The 18,611-nt window shown below is 41.5% G+C and overlaps 1 protein-coding gene across 2 annotated transcripts in view; it reads right to left on the bottom strand.

Annotated features, from left to right (window-relative positions):
- Xxylt (Xyloside xylosyltransferase) overlaps positions 1 to 18,611 on the bottom strand; it is a 167,718-nt gene that overhangs the window by 83,541 nt on the left and 65,566 nt on the right. Inside the window, exon 4 of one of the 2 annotated variants that reach the window (XM_072297139.1) lies at positions 14,334 to 14,615. The exons of the other annotated variant lie outside the window; for it this stretch is intronic. Coding sequence (XP_072153240.1) covers positions 14,349 to 14,615 — 267 coding nt within the window. The 3' untranslated portion in view covers positions 14,334 to 14,348. Of the gene's footprint in view, positions 1 to 14,333; positions 14,616 to 18,611 lie in introns of those variants that run through there. 2 annotated transcript variants of the gene reach the window in all.

Here is an 18,611-nt window from a genome sequence, read left to right on the forward strand (position 1 = left end):
GCATTGTTTGGGAAATGAATAGGGCAAGTCTCAAAGGTATCCGCCCCGAGCCCCAAATGGCCCGTTTTGCACGTAGTCCTTTAGCCTAATTTACCGAAATCGCGTCTTCAAGCGATTTGACGTGTCAATCCGGCCTTGTTTCAGACTGACCTTGGTTTTAATAATTTTAGTGAATACATTGTTAAAGAGCAATGAATTAAATTATGATTGGAGCGAAAATCACAGAGATTAGCTTAGAAAACCTATGCATTTCAACACGAAAATAACTAAGATGCTCCTATTGGTGCTGTGGAGTCCGTCCTTCCGATTGACACCATTAAATGAGGTATAACATTTGGACTTATAGAGAACTTATTGAGAATTCACATACCGAAGCAGGATATCTTCTTAATTATATCCGGGACGAACTCGGAGAGTCTTAAAAAAGAAATTTAAAGGCGTATAAAGAAGTAAATTATTACGGATACCTCGCGCAGTGTGCGCACCAGCGGGTAGGGTTGGGGATTTTTAATCGATTTTCTTGAAAAATCGGATTAACCGCATCAATTTTATAGGAGTCAATTGTTTGTGTAAAGCGATATTTTCCCTCAAAATCTAAAATTCTTATTTTGCTACCCAAACGTATGAAACCAGCAAAAGAGCCCATTTTTGGACCAAAATTCCAAACAAAATTCCCCGGAAATTCTCTTCAGATTTTTTTTTTAAAGGATGCGAATTTTAAGCGTTCGTAACTTTCCATTTTTTAAATCGGATTTTCGTAACGATTTAAATCAATCAGGGCTGGATTAACGATTTTGCCGCTGTGGACACGCGGAAATTTGCCGCCTGGAGGGGTGGCCGGGGGCCTTCCCCCCGAAAAATTTGGAAAATCTGACCACTGTAAGATGCAATTTTAGCCCATTTTTTACTTAAAAATGTCCAAAAATGAGGCTGTAATTTGTTTAGCTTCTAATCCAAGTTTTACTATGGGTTTATTGTTTAATCAAGAACTTAATGTTAGATGATTTTAAATGATAAACTCATTTGTGTAAAGGGATGTCAGGCACCTGCACCACTCTACCGACTCTAGTTTATTGTACTGTATTTTAAATATGAAAAACAAGTAATTGAAAAAGTATAATTAGATTGCCTGACCGGGTTCCCACACGGGGGTCTCACAACTCAACACGAGCAGCCATTGGCGAGGCTACACTGAAAAAAAGTGAGGTAAAATTAAGGTGATTCCACCCGCGTTCGATATCGATATCTATACATCGACGGATAAACGTCTTTTGTGACTTTGCTTTTGACTTTTTTCGTGATATTCGATTCGGATCACATCCGGACTTTGATTTTAAAGACGTAAAATCTAATTGCAAAGTTTCAAACACAAAAACAAAAGTATAGACGTTCACGGAAAAAAGTATCGAATTTCAAACACGTTCGACTCTCGAGAAAAGTCCGGATGTGATCCGAATCGAATATCACGAAAAAAGTCACAGAAGACGTTTATCCGTCGATGTATCGATATCGAGCGCGGGTGGGATCACCTGGTCTGAACGATAGTTAAAGTCTGGACAACTATTTTGAATAGTTAAAATTGACGGATGTATTAGTAAAATCAACAATTAGATGAGTAAATTAACCCAGTACGGCGGCGGAATTAATTTGGCTTCTCAAAAATTGTGGTCGCGAAAATTTACCGCTGAACGACACAGCGACGGTGAAAGTCGGCAATCACATAACTCGGTTTGCGACGTCGCAGACTTCCTGTCATACTTTATTGTTTAAATGGAAAACCACTCAACGGCAATTCTTTAAAACTGTCATGATTTTTCTTCTCAGTGCGAAGAAAATTCTGCAAAAACTTCAAGAAATAATATCAATTTGTTCTCCTTTAAAAAAATGACGTAGAGGCGGAGATTTTCAGACACCGCAAACGAGTTATGTGATTGCCGACTTTCACCGTCGACAGCCATTCTCCTGCTGACGAGACTGCCTTTTCCTTTGGGGCCGTCCATAAATTACGTCACCTATTTGTCCGATTTCTTGACCCCCCCCCCCCCTCCACCCCAGGCGAGTGACGTAATGTTATGGACGGTCTCTTCTCTGTAATTTAAGTTATTTTTTCCGGTCAAATTTTCAGGAGCGGCATATTTTTTTTTTTTTGGTTTCTCGATTTCTGCCGCCCCCGAAAATTTGCCGCTGTGGGCACAGGCCCACTTTGCCCCTACAGTTGATCTAGCCCTGAAATCAATGATGTCCGATTCTCGAATAAAATCAAATCGACTCGATTGAACGATTTTTTCGAAAATATTCCCAACAATGGCGGTTGATGGAGGTGGGGTAAGGGACTACGGACGACCCGTGCGGATGGGGTCTCTCGTATAACGCTAGGGAGCTGAGCGAAGTTCTTGATATTGAACTCATAACTATTGAAAAGTGGCGTTATGATTCATGGAGTTGATGAAGCTGATTTGATAGCATGGTCAGGTCATCCGTACCAATTATTTGAACTTGAACGCTGTTATATATTTGTGGCCGACATGGCAACGTATACTTGTAGACAAGAGGGCCACGTCGTGCATGGCGGACCAGCCATGATTCGGTCTCGCGCATACCATCTTGGAACATACTTGATCTCAACTTGCTATGATCAATAAAGTATTGTTCTACCAAACCCGTGCATAGTACATCATTACATGGTGCAGTCAAATATCTCTAGTATCAACATTGTGCAACTAAAAATCAAATCGAGCCAGCAATCCCGTGTAAAGTGAACTCTCACAACCAAAGCCGGTTACCTAACCTTACTCTTGGTCAACAAGCCTCTCGAGCGCTTATGCTCCGTGAATTAGTGAATTACACACTAAATAATAAGGCTTGTTAAACAATCTCGTTCGCTTGTAACTCTTGTTCAGTATATCTTGCTCGCGTGAAAATCTCTCTTGTGTGTGAATCTGAACCGACACCGACAGACTTACTCCCGCGTCTCACGAACCATGACAGTGGCCTAAAATATCCCGGCGAAGTTACCCCTCGACGGGAATCTTAGTGCAAATTAGAAGACCTTCAAGGAGGCCTTTAGGATACACATAATTTCATCTGGGCTAGATGAAAAGACAGATTCTAGGAAAATCGCATTATTCCTCAACTTCATAGGCGAAGAAGCCTTACGTGTTCCTGAAACCATAAAGAAAAATTCGGACACGAAACTCGCAGAAGTCCTCCAAACTTGGCACGACTATTGTAACTCCAAAAACACTTTGCATTCACGACTCCTATTCTATTGCCGCAATCAAAAAGAAGGTGAGTCTTTCAATTCATTCCACACAGACTTGAAAACACTGCTGATAGACTGTGCCTTCACGGATTCAGATACCATGTTGCGCGATAGACTAGTGCTTAGTTCAAATGATAATGATATTAAAACCAAGTTAATCAAGAAAGGGATCCATCCCTGGGTGACGTGGTAACAACACTACGAGCGGCTGAACTAACAGATGCTTAGGTTAAAGAAATTACCTATCTCACAGTCAGCAACCGATGTCTCCACAGTTAACTCAGTTAAAACTTCGTACCAGCATGCGCAAGAAACCTGCAAGAAGTGTGGCTACAAACCAGCTACAAACACAGAACCCCAGACTATTGCCCCGCCAACAATAAAACCTGTGCAAAGTGTCACGGCCGGAACCATTTTGCCAAGGTATGCCGCTCGAAGCAATCGAAATCCTAACCAGAAAGACCAACAAAGAAACAACCGAAATAGTGGACGAGGCCTGCATGAGCTCTAGTGATGAAGATTCTGAAGATTACTTTTGTGATTTAGCTACCCATGAAGCACCGTTTGAAGTCACCCGATCACAAGCATGGATGCTAACAGCAACTCTAGAGGACAGGTTGTAAGTCAGTTTCGAACTTAATCCAGGAGCTGACATCAATATTCTCCCAGTGCCATTGTACTCTCAACTGAAAGAACTCGCTCCGCTAAAATTGCGCTGGTCCCCATCACGGGTTCAAAGTTGGAATGGCTCGCTTACCCAGGTAGAAGGAACTGTCACCCTCAAACTCAAAGTTGGCAACCTTGCCTCCGATGAAAAATGTCATGTTGCAGGTAATGAAATATCAATTACAATTCTGTCTAAGGGCACAAGTACCAAATTTCGATTAGTTAAGCGCTATTATCCGTGGATGAAATTATTTCTGATGGGACAAAACATCCACAATCAACCTCGAATTCCCAACTGCTAGAGGAAAAAAAAACTGTTATTACAGAATTCAAAGATAGATTCCAGGGCGTAGGTAGAATCAATAAAGAATATTCAATCAAGCTTACCTACCTAAGCCAAACTCACTCCCCTCCTCATATCCACCCCACAGAGTACCATTATAAATGCGACCCAAACTAGAAGAAGAGCTGAAGAGACTCCTGTCACTCGGAATAATTAGTAAAGTAGACAACCCGGATTGGGGATGAAGTCCCCGTCTCGGGGACTGTTGTCACAGGTTTAGCAATCCTGCGGACCCCAGCTGATAACCCCTGCTTTATGGGGTAGTGGAGATGGTCACCGGCTTCAAGGCGTATAAACCAACCATTGAAAGGGCAGACAGGGCTCTCGGCTGTAGTGGAAGCAACCTGTCTAGGACAGGAAACTCCGAAATCAAACCCCGGTCCTCCAGGTTGGGGGTTGAGTCATCGGGCTAACTCCCCGATACTCGGAAAAAGAATGACTTTTAAATGGCCCAATAACAATTGCCTCGGTACAAACGGAAATAATCGGATTTATCGGTAAAAATTACGTAAACGGATGATGGTTTTTGGAACAGGAAACGTACAAGGAATTTCTACTAAAATGACGGAAATGGTATCGGAGATAGGTAGTCACGGATTTGATGTCACAGTATTAACGGAGACGAAGAAGAAAGGACATGGCTCTGTAAGTGTAAAGGAATACGATTTGTTTTAAAGTGACATAGAAACAGATCAGCGAGCTCAGCAGGGAGTTGCAATTCTTATTCGCAAGAGCCTACGGAAGTGCATTGCTACAAGGGAAGCTGTTAACCCCCGAATGATAAAGATGAATATGGCAGTGTCTGGCCAAAAAATCACCATTTTGGGAGTGTATGGAGTCAACGATGATTGTATTGTCACAGTGAAGGACCAGTTTTTTGAAAAATTGAACGAGGAGATTGAATCCAGGAGGGAAATCATTGTGTTGGGAGATCTTAATGGTAGAATAGGACGTCAAGTTAAAAGTAACATCGTCAGCCCTTTCGGAGAGGCGGCATTAGATGATAACGGAGCCCGTATCATTGACGTATGTGAGCAAAAGGAGATGAAGGTGCTCAATGGGCTCTACCAACACAAGGATATCCATAAAGGAGGGGTGGCGATTTTTTTTTTTTTTTTTTTAAACGAAAATCAATTATTTTATTATGTTTATTTACAGGGTGGAATGATATTTAACAGAATATCACCCGAAGGCCTTGTTTACATTTTAAAAGAAAGTTCCTAAATAATACAGTTATTTGTTACTTATAATTCCCCCCTGTCCCGTGGAAGCTTAGATTTCTAAGTTAATAATAATTGTATCTTGAGTTCCTCAGACTCTAGTTTAATGTTGTGGTTGATTTTCCTCGGCATTACCATATGGTTTCTCTTCGAGGGAGGCATTGGTTGATTGGTCTGCATTCAAAAGACGTTGTTTCCTTATGAGAGTTTCCCGAATAAAATGGTGTACTCTTCTCCAATTTTCTTTTGAGGATGTTAAAATTTCCAAGATGTTTTGAGTTGAAATAGTTGGGGTGGCGATTTGGGTCGCTTCCGGCCCCACCTAATCCGGGACTTTTTTGCTGCGATTCGTTACGTATGAGTGTCAAGAGAAAGCATGCCAAGTTCCAGGTCGATCGGCCCCATATTCGGGGGGGGGGGCAGGGGCCCCCAAATTTTTAAGCGCAAAATCGGTTTCAATTTTGTGGCGCCGTCAATTTTGCTCGTATACAGATGAAAATCGGGTGTTAGAGGACCACCACAGATTTTAATTTTGGGTAAAAAATTGCATAGGGATATCTAGGTCAACTTACATATCAGCGGATTTTTCTACATAAAAACTGACCCAAAAATACAGGGTGATCCAGACTAGAGTACCTTTAGAGACAGAGTATGGCCATTCGTATCTTTTTAATACAGGAAAACTGTTCCGCTTTTTGATTGGTCAACGAGTTTTTAGGCTTCATGATGCTCTTAGGGCCGTAAATAAACAAACAAGATGGCGGCTCACCGTAACATCGATGAGAAGCGAAATTTGACAAAAATTTCAATTATGCGGCAGTAACAATTTGAACGAGCATATCTACGAATAGCACACGAAAAACACATGAAAACATTGTTAAATTGCCTTTCACCTTCATCACAGGAGGATGTAAGATGTGCATAACCTCAATCTTGCTTGCTGATAACGGCCATCTTGTTTGTTTATTTACGGCCCTAAAAGCATCGTGTCAGCCTATTCGCTCGCGACCAATGTAAAACCGGAACAGAAATGGCCATACTCTGTCTATGAAGGTACTCTAATCCAGACCACCCGTCCACTATCTTTTTCTTGAAAACAGTGGAAAATTGAGCTTCGGGAAACAACCTTTCGTTGGTAAATCGACCCCAAAGAATCGAATGAAAACATTTTTAGCCTCCCAAAACTGCCCCTTGGGGGTGTTGGGGGGGGGGGGGGGGGGCAGGGGCCCCCAAATTTTTAAGCGCAAAATCGGTTTCAATTTTGTGGCGCCGTCAATTTTGCTCGTATACAGATGAAAATCGGGTGTTAGAGGACCACCACAGATTTTAATTTGGGTAAAAAATTGCATAGGGATATCTAGGTCAACTTACATATCAGCGGATTTTTCTACATAAAAACTGACCCAAAAATACAGGGTGATCCAGACTAGAGTACCTTTAGAGACAGAGTATGGCCATTCGTATCTTTTTAATACAGGAAAACTGTTCCGCTTTTTGATTGGTCAACGAGTTTTTAGGCTTCATGATGCTCTTAGGGCCGTAAATAAACAAACAAGATGGCGGCTCACCGTAACATCGATGAGAAGCGAAATTTGACAAAAATTTCAATTATGCGGCAGTAACAATTTGAACGAGCATATCTACGAATAGCACACGAAAAACACATGAAAACATTGTTAAATTGCCTTTCACCTTCATCACAGGAGGATGTAAGATGTGCATAACCTCAATCTTGCTTGCTGATAACGGCCATCTTGTTTGTTTATTTACGGCCCTAAAAGCATCGTGTCAGCCTATTCGCTCGCGACCAATGTAAAACCGGAACAGAAATGGCCATACTCTGTCTATGAAGGTACTCTAATCCAGACCACCCGTCCACTATCTTTTTCTTGAAAACAGTGGAAAATTGAGCTTCGGGAAACAACCTTTCGTTGGTAAATCGACCCCAAAGAATCGAATGAAAACATTTTTAGCCTCCCAAAACTGCCCCTTGGGGGTGTTGCGGGGGGGGGGGCCTCCGCTTTTCGCGATTTCTAAATAAGAAGGTTATTGTTTGACTTTGGATTCGGAATGTACAGCAAAAAATAAGAACATTTTGCTGTGCTGTGTGCACTTTTTCCCTAAACCCCCATGTTTCGGAGTTATGGGGCATTTTCGGGGCAATTTTCAATTCGATGCTGTAAGCGGCCACATTATTCAAATTTCAAAATCTAAAAGTCGCCTGAGAGGAGAGGCCAATACATTTTTATTGTGCCATAGGACCCCAGTTGCTCCAAAATTTTGGGAACCACGACCCTCCAAAAATTTTGGGGCTTTGAAGGGCCGTAAGTCGAAAATTTCAAACGGCAAGGGTACGTTTTGACTTCGGATATGGATTCTCCGCGAAAAGTTACGTACAATTGATACGGCGCATGACCTGTTTCCTTCGAATTTTTTTTTTCTCCTCATTTCCTCCAAAAATACACGGCTTCTGATGCGGGAATGGAGTTCTTCAGTAATCTGTGTTTTTGGGTCAGTTTTTATGTAGAAAAATCCACCGATATGTAAGTTGACCTAGATAGCCCTATGCAAATTTTTACCTAAAATTAAAATCTGTGGTGGTTTGGTTCATTTGGTGAGATTTCAAACATGAAAACCGCAAAAGACCGTAAAAAACTGTAAACTACTATCAACTACAACAATCAACTTTATTAGATTTTGATTACTAAGATTTTTATTTTTAATATCTTATTTTATTTATTTATTTTTTATTGAAATTTTAAGTTAAATTAAACTAATAATTTTCAAAATTTTAATTAAATCTACTAGTTTAAATTTTAATAAAAATGCGAAAAAATTTTAAAGAACCCCAAAAACCCCGTTTAAAATTGCTTTGATGCCAATTTTGATGGCAGAAATGGAAAGCAAGCAAAAAATTACATAAGTTGGAGGTAAAAGTTGCCGATATAATATCATTCCTTTCGCAACAATTCACGCGCAACGTAATTTTATTGCCTTTTTTATTCGTTTCTGGGGAGGATTCGACCCTCCGCCCAAGCGGGTAGCATTTCAAGTCCCGAATAATATCAACAGGGTCGCCCTAGAGCGTCTCATATGTGAAAATGGTTTTGCTACAAGCTTAGGCTGTACCCGAAACATGGCTATTTTCAAAAACTTTGAGTAAACACAATACACATACTTATGGGTCAGCTTTTCCTAGAGAAATCCGCTGTTGAGTGTTAGCTGATCATGTGGTGCCGATGTAATATTTTGCGTAGAAATCAAATCTGTGGTCGTTTGGCTCAAAAACTCTGACTTTAAGCATGAAGACCGCAGAAAATTGGTATAAAACGTGAAAATCCCCCAAAACCCCCCTTAATTTGATTCCAATGCCAATTTTAACGACGGAGACGGAAAGAGCACAAAATTTCACCCCTAACACCCGATTTTCATCTATATACGAGCGAAATTGACGGCGCCACAAAATTAAAACCGATTTTGCGCTTAAAAATATGGGGGCCCCTGCCCCCCCGAATATGGGTCCGATCGACCTGAAACTTGACATGCTTTCTCTTGACACTCATACGTAACGAATCACAGCAAAAAGTCCCGGATTAGGTGGGGCCGGAAACGACCCAAATCGCCACCCCTCCTTTATGGATATCCTTGTGTTGGTAGAACCCATTGAGCACCTTCATCTCCCTTTGCTCACATACGTCAATGATACGGGCTCCGGCTCCGTTATCATCTAATGCCGCCTCTCCGAAAGGGTCGACGATGTTACTTTTAACTTGACGTCCTATTCTACCATTAAGATCTCCCAACACAATGATTTCCCTCCTGGATCCACTCTCCTCGTTCAATTTTTCAAAAAACTGGTCCTTCACTGCGACAATACAATCATCGTTGACTCCATACACTCCCAAAATGGTGATTTTTTGGCCAAACACTGCCATGTTCATCTTCATCTCCACCTTCACTTTTGTTCAGTCTACTGGCGGGTTAAAGTCAATCATTGATTATGCGGTTGTTAGACAAGACACGGGAATGAAGCAGAGCCGGATTTGGGGGGGGGGGGGGGGCGCAAGGTGCCATGGCACCGGGCGGCAAATTTTTGGGGGCGGAAAATTTCGGATATTTTCGTAGAAGAAGAAAGGAGAGAAAAAATGAGGGAAAAGCTAAGTACTGGGCAGCGGCGGGGCACTGAATTCCATTTTGAATTGATTCCATCTTCGGGTGAGTCATCTCAATCCTCTCTGAAAATCATGGGCAACTTCAATGCGGCAAATTTGCCGCTTAGTAAGAAGTTATTTCTTGACTCTCTCCGCGAAATTACACAGAATTTCATTTGTTCGTGCTCTATGAACTATGAGGGGAGGGCCACCCCGTGCAGCGACTTTCTTGCCTCGTGTGGCTCGATTTTTAGCCTGACAGACCTTTCTTTGTCAAAACTCTTTCCATTTGTGTTCAAGAAATATTTGCAAGATGTGTACCCTAATATTTCCATTGCAACGCATTATACCTTTCCGCACCGGTGACCAATTGCTCGGCGGAGCGATCTTTCTCCGCTGAGGGGCGAGTGCACAAGTATATCTAAGCATATATCAGTGGCATTAGAGACTTGTGAATGTCGCGATGATGTCAATACATAGAGAAAAAAAAGGAGGTGTTTGCATCTTGCAGATTGTCCACCCCGTGACGACCAGGTCGGTAAAGGTACTCCAGAAAAATCCGGAATTCGAAGTATGAAAAATTGATCATTATGTCCGATTTTTTGCCTAAATTAACTCAATAAATTCAAACACAATGTATAGAATTACTTTTTTCCATAAACTACACCATTTCCGAGAAAATCTATGATAAAAATCGTCGCACCGACCTCCGTCATCAAAAAAGTCCAAGATGACCGAAATTCAACCACCTCCTTTTTTCTCTATAATATCAATGGAATTCGACATCACTGCATGTGCAACTGGATTATGAGGACATAATAGAGAAGTTCGCGCATGCCAAAGCGAGAAAGGAAAATTTCTAGAGCTTTCAACGCCCCGGTGAAACTCTATGCCCCTCAACTTTTCTCCCTCATCTCAACTAAATCAATCAAGCCGACTGACTGCTTAGGCTACGGTGCAATGAGCCACAGATCTTGGCACCACGCTCGGATCTCAGCTAAAATTCGGGCCCAGCGCCACAGAGTGTGGCGCCACACTCCTGCAAAATCCTCAAATTTCCCTTATGTTTAAAACCGCTTAAGTGCTGGTGCAACCTGCCACAAAGTTCAGCTTACACTTGACTTTTCGCTCATCTTTGATTTTCGTAAAAAACTACCTAACCAACTTTGATAAACTTTCGAGCGTGGTGCCACTTACCAGCGCATGAAAAAGTCCGGGCCCAGCGCCACAACCCACGATTGCCTATCGCCTGGATTACGGGCGCGCATCGGGTGGCGAGGCCCACGTCACGTCGCATCGGACCTGACCTAATCCAACCTAACCTAACCTAACCTTAGGTGGATTAGGCCCTGTGGCGCTGAGCCCGGATTTTTTCATGCGCTACTGTGCGACGCGGGCCTCGCTACCCGATGCGCGCCCATCATCTAGGCGATAGGCAATCGTGAGTTGTGGCGCTCGGCCCTGTGGCGCTGGGCCCGGATTTTTTCATGCGCTGGTAAGTGGCGCCACGCTCAAGAGTTTATTAAATTTGGTTGGGCAGTTTTTTACGAAAGTCAAAGATGAGCGGAAAGTCAACTATAAGCTGAACTTTGTGGTTGTGGCAGTGTGCACCGGCACCTAAGCGGTTTTAAAAACAAGGGAAATTTGAGGATTTTGCATGATTGTGGCGCCACACTCTGTGGCGCTGGGCCCGAATTTTAGCCGAGATCCGAGCGTGGCGCCAAGATCTGCGGTTCATTGCATCGCAGCCGGTACATCGATGACCAAAGTGCGAAACTACAAATCTCCATTTGCGACGTTCCAGACTTCCTGTGATACTTTATTCATTCGATGAAAAAGTAGTCAAAGTAATTTCTTGACATTTTTTCCCTGTAAGCAGAATATTCTGTATGATTATGAATCTCAGCTATAAAGTTTGCTTGTTTCTCTTTGGAAAAATAAAATAGAAGCGGAAATTCTAAAACATCGCGACGGAAATACGAGATTTTGTACTTTTAGCATCAACATTTAATTAAATCTTTTACTATGTTCAATTTTCGCCTTTTTCGTTCCTCCTTAGTCCTTGGAGAATCATTTCCTCCTCCTAAAATATTTGTTTGCAACACTCTCCTGCATATAGATGCGCGTTTTTCTGACTATTGGAGAATCAGACTTATTTCACTTCTGTCGTATTTTCGAAACTTATACATCGTGCGCATCGCGTGTTTCTATAAGACATTACACAGTCCGGGAGGGGGGGGGGAGGCAAAATTTTTCGGATACCGGGCGGCAAAAACTTAAATCCGGCTCTGGAATGAAGATACAGCAAGTTAGGGTGTGGAGAGGTCCTTCCTGCGGCAGTGATCATTTTTTCTTCGGGGCGAAAATAGCTTTCCCAGTGAAAGGGAGGCAGGAGAGCAGGCAAGTACAGGAACAGGTTCACCAAAAAAAAGATCGTGTCAATTATTGTAAATTATAATATTGACAGCTTGCAGCATCCAAGGGTAAGGGCTTTATGGAAAGCGTTTGGATGAGAAGTTGGGCGAATGAAGGCATGGTGATACCGAACAGCGGTAACAGTTCCTTAAAGATTGTATTCACTCGGCAGCAATGGAGGCTCTCGGTATTGCTGATGATAGAAAAGTTAGCAAAAAACCTAACTGGTGGGAGGAAGAAATTGAGAAGGAGATTCAAGAGAAACGGAAAAAGTACCATCAGTTCCTTTCCTTTAACAAAGCAAAAGACAAAGAGGCGTATAGAAAATCTAAGACGCAGGTGCAAAGGCTTGGTGCAAAGGCCCTGCTAAAAATTTCTCATGGGAATGACATGTGATCACATGTGCTCTCGCGGAAACGGCATGTGATTACATGCGCTCCCAGGGGAATGACATGTGATCACATGTGCTCTCAGGGGAATGACACGACATCATATGTGCTCCCCTGGGGAATGGACAGGGGAGCCCGTGAGCTCCCCTGGGAGCTAACATGTGACCCGTGCGCTCCCATGAGAGTGTATATGTGACCTGTATATGTGCTCTCGCGGGACCTCTCACGGTGTCCCGGTGATCATCATTGAACTTCCGGGAAAATGCCACGGGCCCATATGTGACTGCAGTCCACCACAGTGGAGCAGCACAGAACTATATTCATGAGAAATGCATACAGGACCTTACAGCGTCCTATAAAGACGTCGCTGAACTTAAGAACGGATACGGTGCGACAAAACACTGCGTCTTTATCTACTTTAGATGCTTTATAAGTTACCTATACCCTGATAAATATATTTCCCTGGGGCTGCACACGAGATCACATCTGCTTCCCTGAGGAATAGTAAGGAAAGCCCCTGTGCTCCCCAAGGAATGACAGGGGATCCCTTGTGCTCCCAAGGAAATGAATAGGGGGTCACCTGTGCACCCATGGGAGTCTGGGGATCTCCAGTCCTGTCCCTCCGTCCCCGCGCGTCCCGTAGCTTTTAAGGTTCGGTTGGCGGACTTCCGTCTTATCGGTTGTTTTTTTATTTTTTTACTTTATTTAATTTTCAATCCATTTTATTTATTTTTTGATTCTTTTAGGTATTTATTGATTTTTTTAATTTATTGTTATTTTGTTTATTGATTTTTTAAATTTATTGTTATTTTATTTATTGATTTATTTTCATAATATTTTTCAGGTGCGTTATAGCCAAAAAGATGCTATGGTGCCAAATAAATTCGATACACTACTACTATTTTATATAAATAATTTAACATATTTTATTTCTTTATGAAAATACGTTTTATTCTACTTATGAATTGTTTATTTTAATCTACTTTATTTTATTTAATTTATTTATTTACAATAATCGTTTTTTATTTTGTTCATTTATTTATTTATTACAATCTATTCAATGTATTTATTTATTTATTTATTTAGGTTAATTTATTTAATTTTATTGTTTATTTTATTTCATTCAATTTGATTCAATTTCATTCATTTATATTTCCTCGTTTTCATAACTATATAGACTTTTTTTATTTTGATCCATGTGTTATCCACTTCTTTCTTTCCAAAAATTGATCGAATTTTTTATTATTTTTGTTTCTTTGAAACTGCGAAATGTAGAAATTTTCAAGAATATCGTTGCTTTCCATCATGAAAACAACGCGGCGCGGCGCTGGGGATGTTTATGCTTGCTTTTCCCTCGAACACACGTGAGCCTCCGGAGATCCACGGCAGCGGCACTCGGGCGATCACGAGGGTTAAGTAACGTCGGGCGTAGTTAGTACTTAGATGGGAGACCGCTTGGGAATGACCGCACTGTAGACCGAGGTTTGCACAGTAGCAAAGAATTTCTTTCATGTCTAAAACATGTCACGGCAATAGTACGAATTAATTTTCGCGTTTAATCCTTAATCTTTTTCTTCTATGGCTCTGCTAGTGGAGACGGCATTTTGGGCACGGACTAGGGAGCTTCCCATGGTAGCCACTTCTCATGAGAGCCACCTGTCAGGGGAATTATTCCCCTGCCCAAAACAGCCTGAGTGAAATTCCGATGAGAAATTTTTAGCAGGGATCACTAAGAATAAGAACGAATCGTGGAGGAGGAGCTGTAACAAAATAGACACTTACATAGGAGGAAGGAAAACTACTGAGAGCTGGAAGTTGCTGAAAGGGCGGCTGCGAAGGGACATGAAGCGTGTTTTAATATCTCCGATATCCATTGATAAACTAGAGGGTTATTTTAAAAATTTACTGACAGAAAGGCAACCTGAATTTCAAGATGGAGGTGTAAGCTTGGAGTATACTAACGATAATAATAACTTGGAGATTCAGATGGAGGACGTGGTAAAGGCCGTACGAGAGCTGAAGAACGATAAAGCTCCGGGTCCGGGAAACGTTCCTGTAGAGTTGATCAAGTGTGGGACCTGCAAGCTGTTGCAGTGTTTGACAGACCTGCTGCAAGATTGCTTGGCCGGTGGAAAGGTACCGACAGAATGGAAAGATCTTGGGTGTCACCTATATATAAGAAGAAGGGTAGAAAATATGAGTGTGATGACCATAGAGGACTGTCGGTTGCAGGTACCCTAAGCAAAGTGTATGGAAAAATTCTGAAAGCAAAAATCGAAGAGGAGTGGCAAGAACATAAAGCGGAAGAGCAAGCAGGTTTCAGAGCCGGTCGGTCAACGATTGATCACTTATTTACCATCATTCGCGTGATCGAGAGAAAGAAGAGAGAAGGCCAGGTATTACATCTAATGTTTGTGGATCTCCAGTAAGCTTACGATAGCGTGCCATTGATGAAGCTTTGGGTAGCCTTAAACAAAAAGGATTTTAGTGGGGGACTAATTAGTGCGATTAAAGAATTGTATAATGGGGCTTTTTCTAGGGTTAAATCACATGGGGAGTTATCGTTGGGGTTTTTAATTAGGTACTAAGGGACTTAAACAAGAATGTTGTTTGTCGCCAACCTTATTTAAAGTGGACCTTGAAGAAGGTTTAAAGGAATGGAAAAGATGCTGCACAGGAGTGGGCGTCCCGCTACGGGAACATGGCACCCTTTATGCTCTGTACTTTGCTGATGATCAGGTGGTAATAGCTCAGGACGAAGGAGCTTCCTTTCCCCCGAAGGAGCTATCATTGTTGGAACTTGTTGCAATTACGTTGAAACATGTTCCAACTTCAATATCGTTCCCGGTCCTTACATTTGGCTAAAATTTGAATATTGCGGCCTTCTTCGCAAACTGGTAAGGACGTCACGTGACTGGTCTTTACTTAATTTAATAAATATAATGTAATAGATTATAATATATTATAATAAATTATTAATAATGTAGCAGAGACGCACTCTAGTTGTACGCCTCTGTTGGGAGCACCTCGGACATACGTGAGAGATCGCGTACTTCCGAGGTGATCGCAGGCAGGTGCTTTGGTTGGCGCGTGCCGCGTCAGGGTTAGAGCTTTTGGGCACCGCTATATAGCGGCGGCCAAGCGGCCAAAGAGTGGTCAGTTACGTACATGCGTACTTGCCGGTGATCGCCACCTTAGGGCATTCTAGACGTCATCGTGAGTTGGGCTATTTCCCCATCCCCAAGACCATTACAATAATACAAAGATTTTCAGGAAGAGCAACTCTTCCGGTGAAAATCACACGTTTTACGATCTATGTAAGTGAAAAATTGAAGGAGTAACAGCGATTTGAAAAAAATGTGACATCCGCTATTTTTACTGCAAACACTTTTTTATGCATGAAACAAAGTTTTCAGGAAGGGTAAGGCTGGTGAAACGATTGAAATGAACCAAAAGTAAGTCAATGCTGAGTCATTTAACAAAATTGAACAAGAAACTAAACCGTTTGTAACTTTTACAACAAAAACAAGGAACAAATTCTAAAATCAGTCAAAAATTCAACAATTCTGTCGAGACAGTCCCGATACGTATAATTTGAGTGTCATGCTACAGCCCATGGCCGGTGGTCGGGCAGTTATCGCAAGTGGGTTCGAATCTCCACAGTGTCCTGCCGCGCCGGCAGGGAAAAACAGTGGATTCTCACTTCCGCTCTTTTTACAAATAACATGTTTTTCAGTTCATATCTCGCCGAAAAATTATGCTGGAAGTCTGAAATTTTGCACAGGCATCCTTGGAGGCTTTAGGTTTTGAAAAAAGCGTTTGCCCTAGAAATGGCGGATGTCAGCGACCGCCATTGTTACATATATGTCCTCATATGTTTGTCTGTAAAATCGGGACGGTCAAGTTCTCTGGTTTATTACCGTCTAAATGGCACCTTCCCAAGGGTTTTTTTGTGGGATATAAAATACTAAAATTCCTAATTTACTTGGAATAAGTATGAGTGTTGATTTTACATTAACAAGATAAAAACATCATAAAACGTGGCCCAAACTGTAAGTGACAAGAAGGTAAAGTAGAGCTGGGTCTATATTGTTCTGCGAGAAAACAACGCCATATGTTCAAAAATTTCAGTTTGAGTCATAAATTTTGAGCTCTAATGAGTGCCGGTACAAGACTGCCGGGGAGAGAAGGTTCAGGTTCAGCAGATGCATTCAGAATGAAACTTTTATATGCATGTGAAGGTTGCAGACAATTCTTCATGCATGCTTAAAGCCTACAGCGCTGTACTTGGGCATTGTTAAAACAATGTTTTCCTGTTGTCTTAAGAAGATTCCCTAACGGTATGTGGGTTTTGCCTACAGTACCTTTATAGACAGAGTATGGCCATTTCTGTGCCGGTTTCTTTTTGGGCGCCAGAAAATAGGCTCTGCCGTGGTAGTGAAGAGAGCCGTAAGTGCAAAATTTTCAAAATTGAGTTTTCTTCAAAATTCGTCTAAACTCTTTTATATGAAATTACTGAGACGGCTAAAACAGCAAAATTCATCCTAATTTAATGAAAACGAGACGTATGAAAAAGCCGTAAGTCCACAAAAAATAACACAGTTTTTTTCAAGACAGCCGTAGGTGCATAAGAGCCAATGAAAACAGTGATTTCAAGAGGAATGCCGCCCTCATCTGCCGATTTCTAACCTGAAAATGGGTTTGCTGTGTGTCCAACACGCTACCACAAAAGCACGCAGAAGATAGCACTTAAGGCTGTCTTGCCAAATACTAACCTAACATGGAACTGAATTTTACCTTTTTCATGTACTTTAAAATAAAATCGGACGAGTTTCAATCCCCCAAATGATTTCTAAGAGTCTATCGAATGATCGGTTGCGATTTAACAAAGAACAGAGGCTTTTTTTAATAAAATGTTCCACTCAGAAGCTTCTAGGCCCATTTTCTCAAAACTTTATTTTTGCACTTACGGCTCTCTTCGCTGTCACGGCAGGGCTGACACGATGTTCTTACGGCCGTAAATAAACAAATAAGATGGCTGTTATCAGCAAGCAAGTTTGAGGTTATGCACATCTTACATCCTACTGTGATAAAGGCGGAAGGCAATTTAACAGTGTTTTCATGTGTTTTTGGTGTGTTATTCGGAAATATGCTAGTTTATACTGTTACCGCCGTATAATTGAAATTTTTGTCAAATTTTAGCTTCTTATCGATGTTACGGTAAGCCGCCATCTTGTTTGTTTATTTACGGCCGCATGAGCATCATAAAGCCTACAAACTCGTTGACCAACCGAAAAGCGGCACAGATATCCTGTAGTAAAAAGATACGAATGTCCATACTCTGTCTATAAAGATACACTAGTTTTGCCGACTGGCGACCAACGATCTAGAAACCATAGATAAGGAGTTCCTAAGGTACGCCATCAGTGAAATTCGTAACACGACAGGAGCAACAATTAGGTTAGGTTACAAAAAAAAAAAAAAACAAATGTTTGCAAATGCGTAACAGACAAGTATTGAAGTCTGAAGTCTACCAGACGTACGACTAAACGTAGATTTGAAAGATTAGATTGAATGATTAAATGACGCTGTACTATTTCAGCTGGACCTGGGGAATCTGACAGGAGAGGTCTTGTGCCTGCGGGGAGGGAGTTGGGCGCTGCTGAAAATCAGTGATGAAGCCTCGAAATTGACCAAAATTGTCCCAGAAAAATTCTCGTACTCTCACTAAATAAGGGGGGAGGGGACAATCCCTATTTGCCTGATTAGTGAGAATTTTTACCCTCTGAAACACAATCTTTATCAATTTCAATGATGAAAAAATGATGATCAGCTCCAATTAAGAGTACCTAGTAAATACAGCAATAATCAACCAATATTGCTCATGGCGATTGAAAGATGGAAATTTTAATTTTACTCCTCCCTTCGATAAATTTTAATTTGGGAAAATATGTTCCTATCATAGAGGCCCAACCCCTCTCCTGCTTTTGAACTTTTAAAAGCAGCTTCAGTCTTGATAGCGTGCTGAATGGGCTCCATAATGAACAGATATGCAAAATTGCATGCAATTTCATATATGCTAAAATTTCATGAAATTTTGTGGAACTTCTGCAATATACTCAGTAGGCCATAAAATGTCAGGCCATAAAATGTCAGGCCAGTAAA

Source organism: Bemisia tabaci, chromosome 2, assembly GCF_918797505.1.
Source record: "Bemisia tabaci chromosome 2, PGI_BMITA_v3".
NCBI lineage: Eukaryota > Metazoa > Arthropoda > Insecta > Hemiptera > Aleyrodidae > Bemisia > Bemisia tabaci.